The 16,827-nt window shown below is 23.8% G+C and overlaps 1 protein-coding gene across 1 annotated transcript; it reads right to left on the reverse strand.

The window, feature by feature from the left end:
- Nucleotides 1-13,254: 13,254 nt before the first annotated feature.
- On the reverse strand, nucleotides 13,255-15,332 carry LOC145831996 (uncharacterized). The gene is made up of 3 exons (XM_082939353.1): nucleotides 15,241-15,332; nucleotides 14,868-15,019; nucleotides 13,255-13,756 (listed from the first exon to the last, which is right to left on the reverse strand). The coding sequence occupies exons 1-3, from the start codon at nucleotides 15,270-15,272 to the stop codon at nucleotides 13,551-13,553; spliced, it is 390 nt and encodes a 129-aa protein (XP_082795479.1). The 5' UTR covers nucleotides 15,273-15,332; the 3' UTR covers nucleotides 13,255-13,550.
- Nucleotides 15,333-16,827: the final 1,495 nt, after the last annotated feature.

Here is a 16,827-nt window from a genome sequence, read left to right on the forward strand (position 1 = left end):
TATTTAGAGCTTCAAAAAGTTTTAAAAACTGTTTACAACAAAGGTTATGCTTATTTGCCCGAGGTGATTTGATGGGGTTTCGCATACATAAATTTTTAATATTTCAAAATAAAAAATTAACTAATTTATAGTAAAACTTGAGCGTCAAGAAAAAAAAACTTTCACTTAAAAGTAATTAGTTTGTTTTTTAATAGTTTCAAATTACATTTTAAAATGCTGTTTGATACTTGGTTAATATTAGATTTTTATTCAATACTATGTCCTTAGCCTGAAGTAAAATTCTAAATATTTTATCATTAATTCACTTTTAATTTCATAAATAAATTGTAAGTTTTTTTGCAGACAAGCTTAAAAAATTGTATACATTTAATTAAGCCATAAATTCATTACAGTTTAATAATGTTTAAAATAAATCGGACAAAGTCCACAAAACATTTTATTTTTAATTTTCAGACAGTATTAGCCGAATTATTTTTCAAAAAGTTCCTTTAGAACTTACTTTTAAAAGTGTTTTTTAATAATTCTAGAAGAAAAAACTCTTTTTTACTGTCTAAGTTTTATATCTAAAATCTATCAAACATTTAAAAACTATTAATATATATAATTCTTACAATATTTGTTTAATTATAATCACTAATTTCAAGTTAGAAAAAAAATATTTAGTAAAAAAAATAATAAAGCAGAAAAGTATTAGGAAACTACTACTTTTAGTCGAAATTCATTTTGTTTACTTAAAATTAAGCCTTTTTATTTACTTAGTTTAAAATATGCAACTAATACTATTTCGGAATATATTAAAATACAATTTTCGAAAGTATTTACAAATATTGATTTTGTACGAAGTTTTTATTTCTGTTATTAGTTCAGTGCGATTTGGGTCTATTTTGTTTCACTACGATAAATTTATTTATGATGTTGTTATACTTTAAATCTATATTACAATGGTTAAACATAAGGAAAAACGATTATAATACTGAGACGTTATAAATTTGTTTCAAAAACTTTTATAAGCGAAAAAATATTATTTTTTTAATTTGTTTTAAAGTTAGCATCAGTCTAACATAAGCTTAAAATGATTGGTCCTTTTTACAAATACTAAAAGCTTGAATAAAAACTAACGTTTTTCAGAATATATATCTATGTTATCGAGTTTCTACATTTAATAGTTAGTCTAAAAGTTTTGCCATAATTAATGATAATGACACATGCAACAAAGTTTTTAGTCGTATAAAACTTTTTCAGTAGTATAACAATTTCACTTAATTTACTAAATGTCTAAATTAAATAAATAAATTATTTTAATATAATTTTTTTCTTATCTTGACTGTTTTTAGCTTTAAAATTGCTAACATACACTAAAAGAACACATACTTTTTTTATATATATTAAATAAACACAAATAAATCAAAACTAGAGTACTATCAGTTTAAAGCATAAATTTTTATGCTACTCTAAACTTAATCTTTAAATTATTTAAGACTAAATTAAATTTTTTTCATTGACCATTTTTGCGTTTGTTTTAGCGACTAAGCATGAAACTGTGATGTTGAATCATAAGCAGTTTGAAAAATAGAATTTTCGTTATTATAGAAAACTTACTTGACATTTCCCAATAATAACCTACTGTGTCATAGTAAAGTTTATACTCCGGTGCAGGTCCTAACCTAAATCCACTGTTAAAAAACATATTATTTAAACAGTTTTTATAAAAAATTTATTATAAAGTATGCAAATAACGTTCTTGTTTAATATTAATATTTACATTTATAACACAAAACTCACTATATTTGTATTCTAGGCTCAATCACACCTGCTTCACGGTACCAGATAAGAGGAATAGTTAATTGCCAAGAGCCAGAAGATGTAAGTTTGTAAAGTTTTTCTAGACCTGAAAAATATAGTAGTAAGTTTAAGTAAAATTAATTTTTAGCTTTATATATAGAAAATCAAATGAGGTTGACAAAAAAGAGCACTAGATATTACCAAACATAATTAAGTTGTAGTTAATTAGGTTATTTAAGCTTTTTTATTAGTTTTATAGATATAGTTATAAAAAAATCTTCAGAAACTATTATTTTTGTTTTAAAATCAACTAAGTTATAAAAATTTACAATCAAATAAGATATTCAAGATGTAGTATAGAACAGGCTTGCTAGAAGTTTAACTATAAATATACATAAAAATATAACAGCAAATAAAAAAAGTTAAATATTTTTAAACTGAAAACTTTACTGCGCTAGGTTAGAAGAAAACACAAAAATAAGTTTAAAACAATTCATTCTGGACAAATTACTTAATGCTTATTTGAAGATCATTATCATTAAATTTATAGTATATTATATAAATAAAAACTAGAAATTTTAAGCTATGAAGTGAACTTTTATACTGAATTTGTAAAAAAAATGATAACTGAAAAACTATTTGCTATTTTTATAGTTATGTGTACAAAAAAAATATTCATCATTTAAAAGTGAACTATCTGTAACTAGTTAAACTGTCGAACTTAAATCAAATCAACCTATCCAGTAATTTTCTTTTAGAATGCCAAAGCCATTTACATACTCTTCATAAGTTCGATTAAATGAAATGTCAAATGTATAGGTTTTGTTAGTGTATCCACGATTCATTATAACCTTTAATTTTTGGTTTTTAAATGAACACGATTTACAACTAAATTTATGCGCTTTAAACGGTAACATGTGGAAATTTCACACTTTTTATTACATATAAGTAATAACATATTTAGTAGTTTTATAAAAGTAGATGTTTTGTATTATCTTGAAAAATATTCCTTAACAAAAAAAATACACTGATTAAACGATAAAGTAATCTATTTGAAGTACTTGTAATAAACTTTAAACTGTTTTATGTAATTTTTTTGTAAGTTGTATAAAAAAATTAGATAAGTTGATAGAGCTGTTATAAAATAAAGTTTACTGGAAATTTAATTTCTAAAAAAACTATTTTTTTAGTCTCTGTTTAAAAAAAATGCTGTCTTTATATAAAAATTTATTTAAAAGAATTTTTGAGAATTTTATTTTTGTTATATTCTAAAATAATAACAGCTTCTTCAGGCCAGTGAACTAATTGTGTTTGTGAGCAAAATATATCAATCAGTTCTCCTTTATGGTTTTTTATTGTGTAGATGCCATTTTTGTTTGGTATAAATTCCTCTGAATACCCGACTAAATCTTTACAGCTGTATCCTGTTTCGTTTGCTGTAAATTTATATCACTTGTTTATTAAAATTTATTTAATGATTAAAATAGCGACTTGAAAAAATAGTTATAAGCAATTTTTTTTTGGTTTAAGTACTAAAAAAAAACTAATAGCATTATTTATAGCTTCACATTATAAATTTAGTTAAACTTAAAGTTATTTGTTAACAACTAGATTAATATATGTTTCATAAAATGTTCATTAGAAAAAAAAATAATTTGAACGATAAATAATAAACTATAACTTAACAAAAAAATCATATACTAATTAATAAAATTAGATCTAATAATAAAATTTAAAAAAATCAAATGTAAACTTAAAAATGCTGTTGTGTTATCAAACTTTATGTTTTTAGGATTGTCTTAAGTTTATATATAAAAATTACTTTAGTTTAACTTAACAAAAAAATAAACGCTGTCTTTATACTTAAAGTTTTTTTAATTTTCTGTTGCACAGCATAGCAGATTTTTAATCAAACATGTTGGTACTAAATACTATTTAAAAGCAATAATTACTCATTTTTGTTTGTCATCAATTCAATTTCAATACATTAGGCAAATGTTTTTTTACTCGTTTAAATGCCTGAGATCTTCTATTTCATTTTTACTTTTACATCAGCTTTTAAATTTGTATAAAAGCAAAAGTTTTACCTAAAACTATTACCGTTAGACTTGTTTTCATAAAGCTACTCAACTAATCATGGTTGAGGAAGTGCGTAAATATATACAGAGAGTTCATATCCAAAGAAAAAAATATATTTTTCAAAAAATCTGCAGACATACTGTAAAGTTATAAAGTCATTAGAACAAAAATTTGGTTCCTACCTGATGAGAAAATTTAGAAACTTTTATGTGAGTCGCGTAAACTATTTAGCTAAGTTTTTTCGAGTGTTTAAATTTTCTAAACTCCACCGCTAAATTCGCTAGCATTAAAATTGTATGGGTAATATTTTGGTTTCATATCTTCAAAAAGATAACTCTAAACTTCAATTTAATTTACTTGTTTCGTCTAAGGTAATACTTAAAAAAAAATTGTACCAAGTAGTAAAATTTGATCCTTGTTTCGCATGTGAGTGAGAAAAAGTTATTTAAGGTTGACCAGTCTAAAAATAGGTTGTTAGTATATGCAAACTTATCTTATTAAAAAAGATAAATTAAGAGAGATCAAAAAACATTAGATGTCATTAGATTTATATATTACCTATGTTTTTATCTTTGTTGAACCAGCAAAATATTTCTTTTCCCACATTATCGTGCTTATTGGTGTAATGCTTGTATTTTCCACTTGTTGCATTTGGATACTTTTTTGCAATTTTTTCACACTCCATAGGTAAGTCATTATTTCCTTGGTTTAAATAAAAATGTTTTAGAATTTTGTGCAGTTTAATCGTTTAAACTATTAACTTCTAACTTAAAGGTAATAATACTTTCACTTTTATTCAAATAAAACTTACTTGCGAAGTTTACTGATGAAAAAGTGTACATAAAAAATAGGTTTTTAAAACATATTGTATTTTTGTCTTTTTTAATACAGTAAAGTACTTTTTTATAGAGTAAAACTATTTTGATTTTGTATTAGCTCTGGCTACTAAAAAAGATACTAACCTGTTGATTGAAATACACTTTTTATTGACTTTTCTAAGTGAGTAATTTCACTAGTTAGCTTTGAATATCTCGTTCTAATATCTGTACTTTTAATTCTATTGTAGGACTTTGCATTTTTTACATATAGTAAAAACATCAAAAAAACAACTTTTTGCATTGTTTTAGTACTTAGTCTGTAAAATCAAAAAGAAAAAAATATTATAATTATTAGTTACACTGTACTTATTAGACTTGCTTACATTTTTATGTCAGTAAAAGTACTTATAAAGCATAAGTGTTAAGAACCAAGTGAAAATTTATAAATATAAATTAACTTAACAACAAGTTCTAACTTGCATTTTATTTTAAAATAAAAGAACTAAAAAAAATTTATAAAACGTAACGTGTAAGTAAATCAGATTAAGAAAAAACTTTTTAAACTTAGTTTATAAGATACAATGATTTATAAGATTATAAACCCTCATTGTTTAACTTTAGTATAACTATTCACATAAAATTGCCAGAGACTACCAAACATCTATCTTAAAAAACACAAATGATATAAATACAGTTTTTTTATACAATTTTTTTTTCTTTAGTTGATAATGATGTATTTCAACCATTTTTTGTAACTATTGTTTATTATTAAAACAGACCATTGTATTCCAAAAAACTTTAGAACTAATATAATAATTTTTTTTTGTTTTTAATATATTAAAATCCTCATAAATGTGTAAAATATACATTAAAATCTTGATTTCGTAATCTACAATTAATTTATCTATAGTTAATTGTAATTTTTCAAAACAATTTTATTCAGTTTTTCCTTTTTATAATCGATTTCTTATCTTCGAAATAAACACAAAACAAAAAAACTAAATATTACTAAAAACGCTTTCTCAAGTAGTTTTGTACTAGTACAGTATTATACAGAAACTATGCTATACTAGTTTTTATATCATATTAAATTTATATACTAAACTGTTATCTTTCCTATTAACAACCCAGTTGAAGTGTGTTGATTCGTTGACACACAGAAACATATGTTGGTAGAATAAAGGAAGATTACTGTATAATTTGTTTTTATTTATATTCCAGTGAAGTTACTTTACTAGGATCTTTTATTAGCAAACAATTAAAACTATATTTTGAACAGTTATACTAAACTGCTGATACTTATTACAAAATGTTATAAGTAAAAGGGTTTAGATGTTATTTTAATCTTGCCCAACATGTCCGGATAAGTGAATAAGCACTGTATTGCCATCTTCAAAACAACTAGTTAATATTATTATTTAGAAAACATATTAACTAGTATCAACACATAGTCTATGAAAACAAGCTTTGTTTTTATTATAAAATTCTATGAAATATACTCAAAAGATTTTTAAAAATCTGTTTCTTGTTTTCTTAAAAATTGAATAAGAAATTACAAAAAATTAATTCAAGCTAATATTTATTTTTACGGCTTACTTTGTATGCATTGTAAATTTGTAAAAGTTTGCTAAAGATTATTTGCCTTATAAAACAATAACTTTTCTAAACTTCTTTTTGTTTTTTCAAATAAATTCATTTACTGTTTGACCCTTGTTTTATTTTATTTATTAAACTTTATTTTCAACATTTATATAGCTTACATGTACCCTTTACTTTTTAAACGTTGTTTTACATTATAGTCTTCTATTTTAAAACGTCTTCAATTGTTTAACAGAATGGCCTTCTTACCATATATATGACCGGTAGCTAAACTTTTATATATAAGTTGCTTCAAAAAAACATAAAAGTAAAAGTCAAGTTTAGAATTATTGTATTTAATAACTTTGCTATAAGTCTTTAAAATAATTAGAACAAAACAAACCAGCAAATGGTGGACGAATTAAACAATCAGTTGAATTCCAATATATTTTCTGGTCGCCCATTATTAATAAAAACTAGTTTTGTAGGCTGTTTCTTGCACAGTTTAAAATTTTTTTAATAGTTAAGAATTTAGAGCAGTAAATGTTTTTTAATGATTCTACTACAAAAAATGAATGTTAAAAAAAAGCTCGACTATGATCTTCTATTAAAGTACAGTAGACTACCGCTTAAGTACGCAAATTGAACCCGACCAAAAAGTGTGTACTTAGCACGGATAGTGCGTACTTTTTGTGGACATAGTATAATATGATGTTTAGTTGTTTGTTTTCTTTCTTACAACTAGCCACCAAATAATTAAGCCAAATAAACAAGTTTTTTTATTTTAAATGACATTTAATAAATAGTTCTAATCTGCAAAATTAATAATGTGACAGCAAAAGCGATCCAAAATTGCTTTCGGAAAGCTGGTCTAAAAATTCAATTTGTTGATCAAGAAGATGACTCAAGTCCTGCAAAGGAGGTAGATGTTGAAGACCTTGTACACCTGTTCTTCGAAATAAAAGTTGAAATCAATCATCAACTAATTTAGCAGTTCGTGCAAATTGACGACGAAAACAGCCCAGAGTATGCTGAAGCAATTGCGATTGAAAATCAACAGGCAATTGATGAACTAGAAAGAGGTACTATTCACTTTCATGATGAAGAAAATGATGAGATGGCTGCAGGATCTAGTAAATGTCAGTTTCGTGGGTACACCAAGCTATACACTGAAGCTGTTGAAACAGAGTGTTAGCTCTCTAGTGAAGCATCACTTCGTATAGCTCCTGAGCTCTATCACAAGCTAAAAAGCACCCATGAAAAATATCAACGTTTGCTAAACAAAGCAGCCTTAATTGAGCAGGGCTCGCAGAGAAAGAAAACCAAGCAGCTCACACTTTTTTTAACTTAAGTTTTTTGTTGTTGTTGTTTCTTTTTATATGCTTATTTTGACTTTATAAAGCTTGTAACTAGTTTTTGTGGTTAACTAGTTTTATATTATGTCACATTAAAATTAGCCTTTCTTTTGCAGATATTCTGAAAGTTTTTGAATAAAAAAAATTTAGAAATTTTAGAAAAATTTAGAGAAGTTTAGAAAAATGGGTGGAAAGCGTCAGAAAATGACTCTATGGAACGAGTCTAAGGATAAAGGTAAAGTTGCACCACCAAAGCCAACATATGTCTCCCGTGATAATATGAGGGAACTTCTTACGATTTAAAATGCTGAAATGATAATAGATTCTCGATTTTGCCTTTTTGATAAGTGCGTACTTAAGGCGGGGTGCGTACCAAACAAAGTGCGTACTTAAGCGGTAGTCTACTGTACACTTTAAAATAATTTACTTATTTTACATCCAAAATAAATGAAAAACTTACAAACCTTTAAAAGTTGTTTATATTTTTATTGTTGAAAAATATATTAACGTTATTCCTATTTTTAAACGTACTTATTTCAAAATACATCAAGTCGCACACCACTATTTTATTTGCTACAAATTTTTAAACACTTTTGCTTGAAGCCTTACCTTTATTCTTGTAAAACGTTGGTCTTACAACAAAAAAGTATTCTTAACCCTATATAATTTAAAAAAATATATCTCGACTTTAACTTACAAGTTTTGACTAAAAAAACACTGAAAAAACTTGTTATTTTAACCAGTGAATAATGTGAAGTTGGGGTATCTCAAGGCTTAGTATTAGGACCGTTGCTATTCCTTATACACATAAATGACTTACAAAATAGTACTAGTCTTAAAGTCCTCAAATTTGCGATGATACAATGTTATACAAAACATTCACAAAAGACACATACCTAAATTACAGTAAAACTTTTAACACAGAACTAAAAAAGGTATTAGGTTGGCTTATGGGAAACAAACTTAAACTAAACCTTAATAAAACCAGAAGCATGATTCTACACCAATCAAAAAATAGTTTTTGAAAAAATATAGAACTTAATGTTAAAATAGGTAAAACATTTATTGCAAAAACAGATAGCTATAAACATTTGGGAATAATTTAGATAGAAATTAAAAATGGACAGAACACATAGAAGCTATAAAAACAAAATTACAAAAAACATTGGGTGTATTATATAAAACCAGACATTTCTTAAATAAAAAAGGATTATATTAAAGTTTTTAATTCTTTATTTATCAGCAATGTTAGATATGGGAAAGAGCAAATAAAAAATGTATAAATGATATAAATGTTCTCTTTACCTATATAAAGAACGATCAATGTTTTACCTCAAAAGTTTTAATATATTTTCATTGCGACTCTTAAGAAACTTACTGCAGAATTTTGGTATAGAACAACAGCTTTTAAAGTAAAAACACTAACTTTAGAAAACTGCTTAAGTAATCAGATTGCTGTAAAAAACCAATCAATAAAATCGATTAATGTAAAATAAATAAATGTTCTCATAAACAGAGCACTTAGATGCATACATTATAACAAGTATGATGATAGTGTAAGAGAATAAAAAACTTAGAAAAAATATTAGATGTTTAAAGTTTGTATCTATATGAATTAGGTCTGTTTATGTTTAAGTTTAGTAAAAAATTGTTACCAAATAACTTTAAAAATTATTTAAAAGTGTAAAAAATGTCCATAATTATCATACGAAGTCTTCAGAAACAATTTTTTTCCTACCTAGATTCAACAGCGAGTAGGTCATAAATCGCTAACCTACCAAGGAAGTAAGTTATGGATTAAGCTACCAATATGCTTAAAAAATATAAGTCATTTGGAAAGTTCCAGAATGAAGTAAAAATTATCTTTTAAATAGTGATTCTCAAAGTCATTAGTAATCATACCTACTCGTCTGTTTACTTTGTTTAAGGAGTTAATAGAATTTGTCATTTAATATCCAAAATTTTATTTATCTTTTTTATATTTTTGTTTTCGAAAGTTGATTTGTTTGGTTACATTAACATTGGTTTAGTCTAGGTTTTAGCATTTTCTATCTGGTTATATTTTAAGATTGTTCTTTAAGATTACTATTTTGAATTAAGTTCAGAATACTTAAAAACTTATTTATTGTTATGCTTACATTTGTTTTCTTTTTTAGTATGCAAACGTAAAAAAGTAGTTATAGATGTTTATACTTTAGCAGAAAATCAAGTATTTAAATAGTAAGCTAAGATAACTGTCCCAAGCAAACTTAAGCTTTTTTTTTGAGGAAATTAAAGAAAAAATTCTTTGTTTTTATGTTTGCGAATTTTGCTTGCTTTCTATTATTACAGTTTTAGACTTGGAAACGTATTGAAGAAAAAAAAGAAAATAAAAAAAATATTTAAAAATTGAACAAAATTTATTGTTCTTAATATCATTATTGTTAAAATTGTTATAGTTTTTTATCTTTTTTTCTTTTAATAAACATAAATCTTACACTATTTATTTTCACATTTTACAAAAGTTAAGTTCAGTTGTTGTAAAAATCACTTCTTTAAAATTCTTAAAAAATAAATTTTAATACTTTATTTAACTATTCAAATGAAAAATTGTTCTTACTGTTCAAGATAAATTATTAAATAAAATAAAAATTGCCTTTTTAACAAAAAATACTTTGAATCTTTTTTTTATTTCAGCTTATTACATTTTACTTTCTTTAAAGAAGTTGTAACCTTTAATTCAAGTATTCACACGTTTGTCATTAGTGTTGTTTATCTAATTTTAAAAGTTGATTTAAAGTTATTTATATTTTTTATTTATTATGTTACTAAACAAGATTCATAGTACATTATTAAACACAAAATTCAGTTAATTTTCGTTTAGTTTTATTTTCTTTCATATTTTTTTTCGTTTAAATGATTGTTTTATTAATAAAGATTTATATATTTAAATGAAAAAAAAAACTATGTGTAATAGCTCGTAAGAAACTTTATAAGCATGTGGTGTACGACTCGATAACCGAAAGGTTCCTTTGTACACCAGGTTCTTAGACCGAACTTTTTGAGCGCTTTTTTTTATCGTTCAATAAACAATATTGTTATGTATACTTCTCAGGAAAAATACAAACTATTAATCTTATCAGTACTGACAATTTTCGTATCGTTATAAAACACAATTTTGTCAGCCAGTTCAATATACAGCTTGACACCTTTATAATATATTGTTTCTTAAAGCTTGAAATACATATTAAAAACAAATTACATTAATGTTGTGTTTTTTAGAATATATTGGTAATGATTGAGCTGGACTTTTAAATGTAATTATAATAATTATTACCAACTAATAGAGCAAGTTTGCATTCATTTCTTATGTAATTTTGACGCTTTTTACTACACAAAAGTCTTGAAATTCTTTTTTTTTTTAAGTATCAGGATTTTTTGTATGTACATCTATTTAAATATAATTCTTCTTAAAATTCTATTTGTAAAGTAGTATTAAGGCTGACGATCCCTATAGGAAGTAACTTTGTAATTGAACAAATTTTTAAACTACTAACTTTTTTTTTGGTGAAAATAAAAGTTGAGAAATCTAATTGTTTCACTTGTACTTAAAGTAGGCTTATTAAATAGTTTTAAAACAAAAGGATTAAAGACTAGTACTTAAAACCATAAAAGAAATTTAAAAACTAGATGAGTTTGATATCTAAAATATATAAAAAAAACACAGCTAGAACAAGCTTTAAAAAAAAATTAAATGATAATTAAGAAATACTTTTATATACATAAATTATTAAATTTATAGAACGACCATCGTATATAAAATTTAGCATAATAACAACTAAAATATCTTTTGGTATCTGAACAATACAGCAGTTCGCACGACAAACAACGATTCTGTTTAAACTAAGTTCAACAGGTACACATTAAGACGAATAACTCATAACTTACATTGAAGTGACTATTTATAAAAATGTAAAACAGTTTTTCAAAACAAATAAAATTAGTGTAATGTAAGAGGGTTGGCAAAAGGTTTTTTTTCGGATTTTTCAAGTACAAGTGTTTTTATTATAAATTAAATTTAAGACAAAAAATTCTAAAATAGTGTTGAAGTATTGAAATAAACTGAAATTTGTTTTACTCTACTAAATTGTGTACTTTTAAATAAAATTATAAATAATAATAATAAAAAACATAGATATTTCGTAAAAATTTTATTATTTTACTTGTAAAAATCGTTTAAAACTCCAGGTTTTTTTTCAAAATATATAGAAGTTCAGCTCTTTTTTGTCTAAGTGTCAGATTACAAACTTTTAGGAAAGCCTGAATGTAAACTATTATAGTTTATATATGCCTCCTTACAAAAAAACTTTTTATCTACTGAACATATCAATTAATATTCTTTAAAAATTATATATGTATATTGAAAAGTATTTTTTCAATTCTAACCATTCTGTTTATAAAAAAACTTATCAATAAAACAAAGTTTACAAGATAAAGTTTAACAATACAGGAACAGTATCAACTAGTAATAATGGTTTACAGATATTTTTATAAGTGCCACCATATGATAAACAAAAATTTATAAGTGTTACAATAACGTATTTCGCTGACTTTCCCATTTAACTAGCTATATACAAAAAATATGTGTTTTTATTGAAATTAAATTTTTCGATTTTATGGATTTTAATTTAGTATAAGACCTGATTAATAACCCAAATCGTTCATAAAGCATCTAAAATACTAATAAAATTTCAAACAGTTGAGACCAGTTATTCAAAAAATTAATAATTGTGCACCTGAACACTTGGTGAATAGAAAATTTTACGCACGTTTTAGCCTTATTTTGTAAATGTTTAGATCAAGTTTCATTATTCATATTTTATTTTTCTTCTTGTTAATTTAGGTTCAACACTGGTTTAATAAAAAGTTGAAAAACTTAAATAATAATTAAGTAGCCTTTTTTCAAAACTAAATTGACTCTAAAAAATCAAAACAAAAACTAGCTTGGGTTTCTATAAAACTTTAACCCAAACAAACAGAAGCTGAGTAAGTTTTAATCTTGTACTTGCAATTTTTTAACAAACATTTAGCCAAAACTAATGCTATCATAAGGTGAAATTTTCAAAATGTAGAAACTGGTTTAAGCCATGGTTTTAACAAACTATAGTGATATGCACTAAACATTCCAGTTTAAAAAGTTATTAGTAGTTTTTAATTGACTTATTTTAGCTCATATATACTAATATAAATAATATTTCATCATCAAAAAATAAACTTGCATTCCTTATTCACTTTTTTTATTAAGTAAAATTTTTATTAAGAAATTAAAAAACAAAAATAGAAAACAAAACAATGTAGTTATTTAGATAACTATAAAACCCATTTTATCATTTTAAAATATATCTTTTAAAAATAATTAACGTTTAACTGTTTTATCATTATTTTAAATTTTGTTACCAAATAACTAAGAAACTTTACGTTAATTTCAGTTTGCGTTTTAAAATATGAAAACTAAAAATTGTTGATGATTGTAAGTAAATAAAAATGAATAAGTAAACAAAAAATAAATAGTTAAAGTGACTGTAATTAAAACAAAAGATAAATAAAAAAACAAATAAAATATTGATTGTAGGAAAACCTAAAAGAAGAATTAAATTTGACAGTATAGATATTTTCTAAAAGATTTTGACAAGAATTTTTTTCACAGTTCTAAAATATGATTAAAAGTTATTATAGTTTTCTAAATTAAAAACTTTAATTAAGCATAAGAAAAAAATAAAACATGACATTTTGGAAAGGTAGTTCTACAGAGATTTTAAACATGAAATTATTTTCTTACTAATAGTTTAATACCTTCAACCTAAACAACAAAATATTTTTTAAGAGTTGAAAATTTTATGTGATAAAAAAATTCAAACAAACTTTTATAAAATTTAAATAAAGCATTATTTTTGCTTGTTTAGTTAGACACATTGCAAGGAGCAAATCTGTTAGAAGTTACAGCTCGTGCGGCAAACGTGTTGAGATTTCCCTGTTTGAAGCAAAGCGACATGTCGTCCGGAAAGCAATGGCTCGTATTCTTTTTCACTACTTTTTTTGATTTTACAGGCGGTTTCGTTGCGACCGCTTTGGTGCGAGTGAAATTAAATTTTGAACTTTCAAAACCTGTTTTTTAAACAATTGTTATAAAATAGTCAAAATCTAAACAAAATTTTTACAAAAAACTAATTTTATTGTGAAATTATCAACATTAATATAGTTTTGCAATAAACAATTTATATATTTCTTTCTTAAATTTATACTAACAGCTTATCTTTGTTTTTATTTATTATTATATAACAAGTTTAAAAATTAAAAAAATGAAGAATGAACAAATAAACATCTATGTATTAGTTAAACAAACTAAAGTAAATAATTAGACAATTTTTTTACAAATAAAATTTAAGACTTTTTTCAATAAAGGATCAACGTTTTCATTAGATTGTAAATATGATTACAAACAAAAATCATAATTGAACTAATCTATTAAAAATTAACCTTTTCTGTGGTTTAAAAGCAATTTAATGAAATTTTATTAGTTTAATGGTAAAATTTTGTTAAAAAAATATTTATTAAAAATAAAATTATAACAACATGATTTACAACTGACTTTTATAATATTTCTTTTTTAAACTGCATAATTCAATACTATCTTAACTTACTGACAATTTAAAATCAACCTAGATAGTAAATAGTTTTTCACTAAAAAATCACAATAAAAAACGATAGTTTTGAGATTTTAACAAATAGTACTTTTAATTCAACCCATATTTTATACCAAAGTTTCTTAAAGTGTGCGATGCAGTAGGCATATTTTTTTTACTGTGCACGGAAAGTTTTTTGGAAACGATCAAGTTTCTAAAATAGTCAAAAAATCCTTTAAATATAGTTCTAATTCTAATTTTTGTTAGCTCCATTAAATTTAAACACGTATTGCAACAATAACTATATTTTAAATTGAAAAAATAATAGATTAATAAGTCAAAAATTTTAAATTGAAGTAGTAATCAAGCTAATTTTCCTAAATACGTTAGTAATCACAAAAGGACAAAATAATAACACAATTAGCAGACTGAGTCAGCATAAGTTTCTAAGAAAGTTCAAACTTGCCTAAGTTATCCTTAGTAGCCTGAGTGTGTGGCAACTTTGTATAGCACCAATGTATTTAGAATCACAATTATTAAACAATTGTACAACTAATCTTATTAATTTATACAACATATTAAAACGAACTAACAGGATTTTTTCTTATACTCACACTCTTTGTTGTGTTTTACATTATCCAGCCTATCAACAGGAAGAAGTATGTAATCTTTGCTCCTTTTACTTTGAAACGAAAGAATTTTTTCAATGTGATCTTCAAAAGCGTTTGCTTTAAGCTTTTGCAGACTAAAATTTTAAAACTTATTATTTCAAAAACAAATCTTGGTCATATATAACCAACACAAGGAATCAGGTGTAATTTATTATCATACTTAAAAGACAAGATAAACTAAAGTTGGGACACAAAGTCTATCTTAAACATTTGCTTAAAAATTTAATCTATAACATAGTTTATTTTTTTATATAATTTATATTTAAAAATTATTCAATCAAACAAAAAAACTAACATTTTATCTTTTAAACATTGTGAAGATTCCATGATAAATTAAACTACTTTTAAAACAGTAAAATTTTACGAATATTTTAAATATAGATGTCTAAAAACAAAACTTAAGATTAGCAGTGTAATCAAAAAACGAGTACTATTCTAAACACATGTATTGTTATTTAGCAAAAATTTAATAAAATTGAGATGTGAAGAAATGTTTAAACACATAAAAAATATTTTTAAACTGATTTAAGAAAATGATAAAACTTTAGTTAACAGACTTGAATAAAAATCACACTTAATAAATAAATTTCAAATCAGTAATGCTAAAAATATGAAGACTACTTATACCAAAAAACTCATTTATTCACTTTTAAGACACGAGCAATAATTTTATAACTTAAAATTAATTTATTGTTAGTAAAATCTGTGTAAAATTTTCAAAGTAACATATCAATTATATTAAGATTTATTCTATTTGAAATACATAATTAGGCAAGAAAAAATAAAACTTAGTATTATAAATAAAAATCATCATTAAAAGATAAAATATTTGAACTGTAAAATCACCTTTTAATAATAGTAACAGTATTCAAATATATATTACTTTTATAATAAAACATGCACAAAAATTATGAAAACTTATCTAAAACTATTTTTTTAAATGGTTTAAAAGTTTACAGGTATAAAAATGATTGATAATATTAATTACACAAATCAGAGAATGTATAATTCAACATGACATCCAGTGTGGAAAGATATCTTTATTGTGAGCTCTCAATAAATTACCAATACAATGAAGAGAGGTTACAAAGAAAAATATCCACAAAGGTATGAAAACTTGATAAAAGGTAAAAGTATCATTGTTTAGTTTCTCGCATAAAAGAACTTTAAACACTGTTAGTTCTATTATAAAAACGCAATATGCAGCATTTCTATACCAATTTCTGAACGTTGTTCTTTTTCTTTTTGCGTGAATTCTCATAAACATATACACTAACAATATAACATCAGCTGTGTACAAGCAAGCTAAAACTGTATGCCAATTAGTTGTGTAAAGCTTCTCACCAGGTTTAGACTCTAACTTGATAGTTATCATTACTAATGACACTAATATCAACAACCATAAGATCCAGATATTTTGAGGAAAAGCCATTTAAAGTTATTAAATTATGTAAAATAAGTAAACTAAAAAAAAATTAAGTGTATTAAGTCAACAACATCATTTAATTAGAATAAATAATGCTTAAAACAAAACCTCAAGTATGTTGTTTACTTAAATCTTAAATCAATAAAAATAATAATTTTTTATTTTTTTGTAGAAAATTTATATATCTTAGTTAATATAAACAAAGCCTTTGTATTTTTCATCAACATCTAAAAAATATGGTATTAACATAAATGTTAACAGTTTGCACAAATAAAAATTTTCATGTTAGTATGTTCATTGTTTCACAATCAACTTACAACTAGCTTTAAAATTTTTAAATACGTTAAACTTTCTTGTCTATATTTACATGACATTGTTTTACTGTCTACAAAGGGCCGGCAACTGAAAAAACTTTTCTTTTTGATGAAATTTATTTTATAAAATTTTTGGGTAGAT

This window comes from Thalia democratica, chromosome 3 (genome assembly GCF_965202585.1).
Source record: "Thalia democratica chromosome 3, ktThaDemo2.hap1.1, whole genome shotgun sequence".
In the NCBI taxonomy this organism is placed as follows: Eukaryota; Metazoa; Chordata; class Thaliacea; order Salpida; family Salpidae; genus Thalia; species Thalia democratica.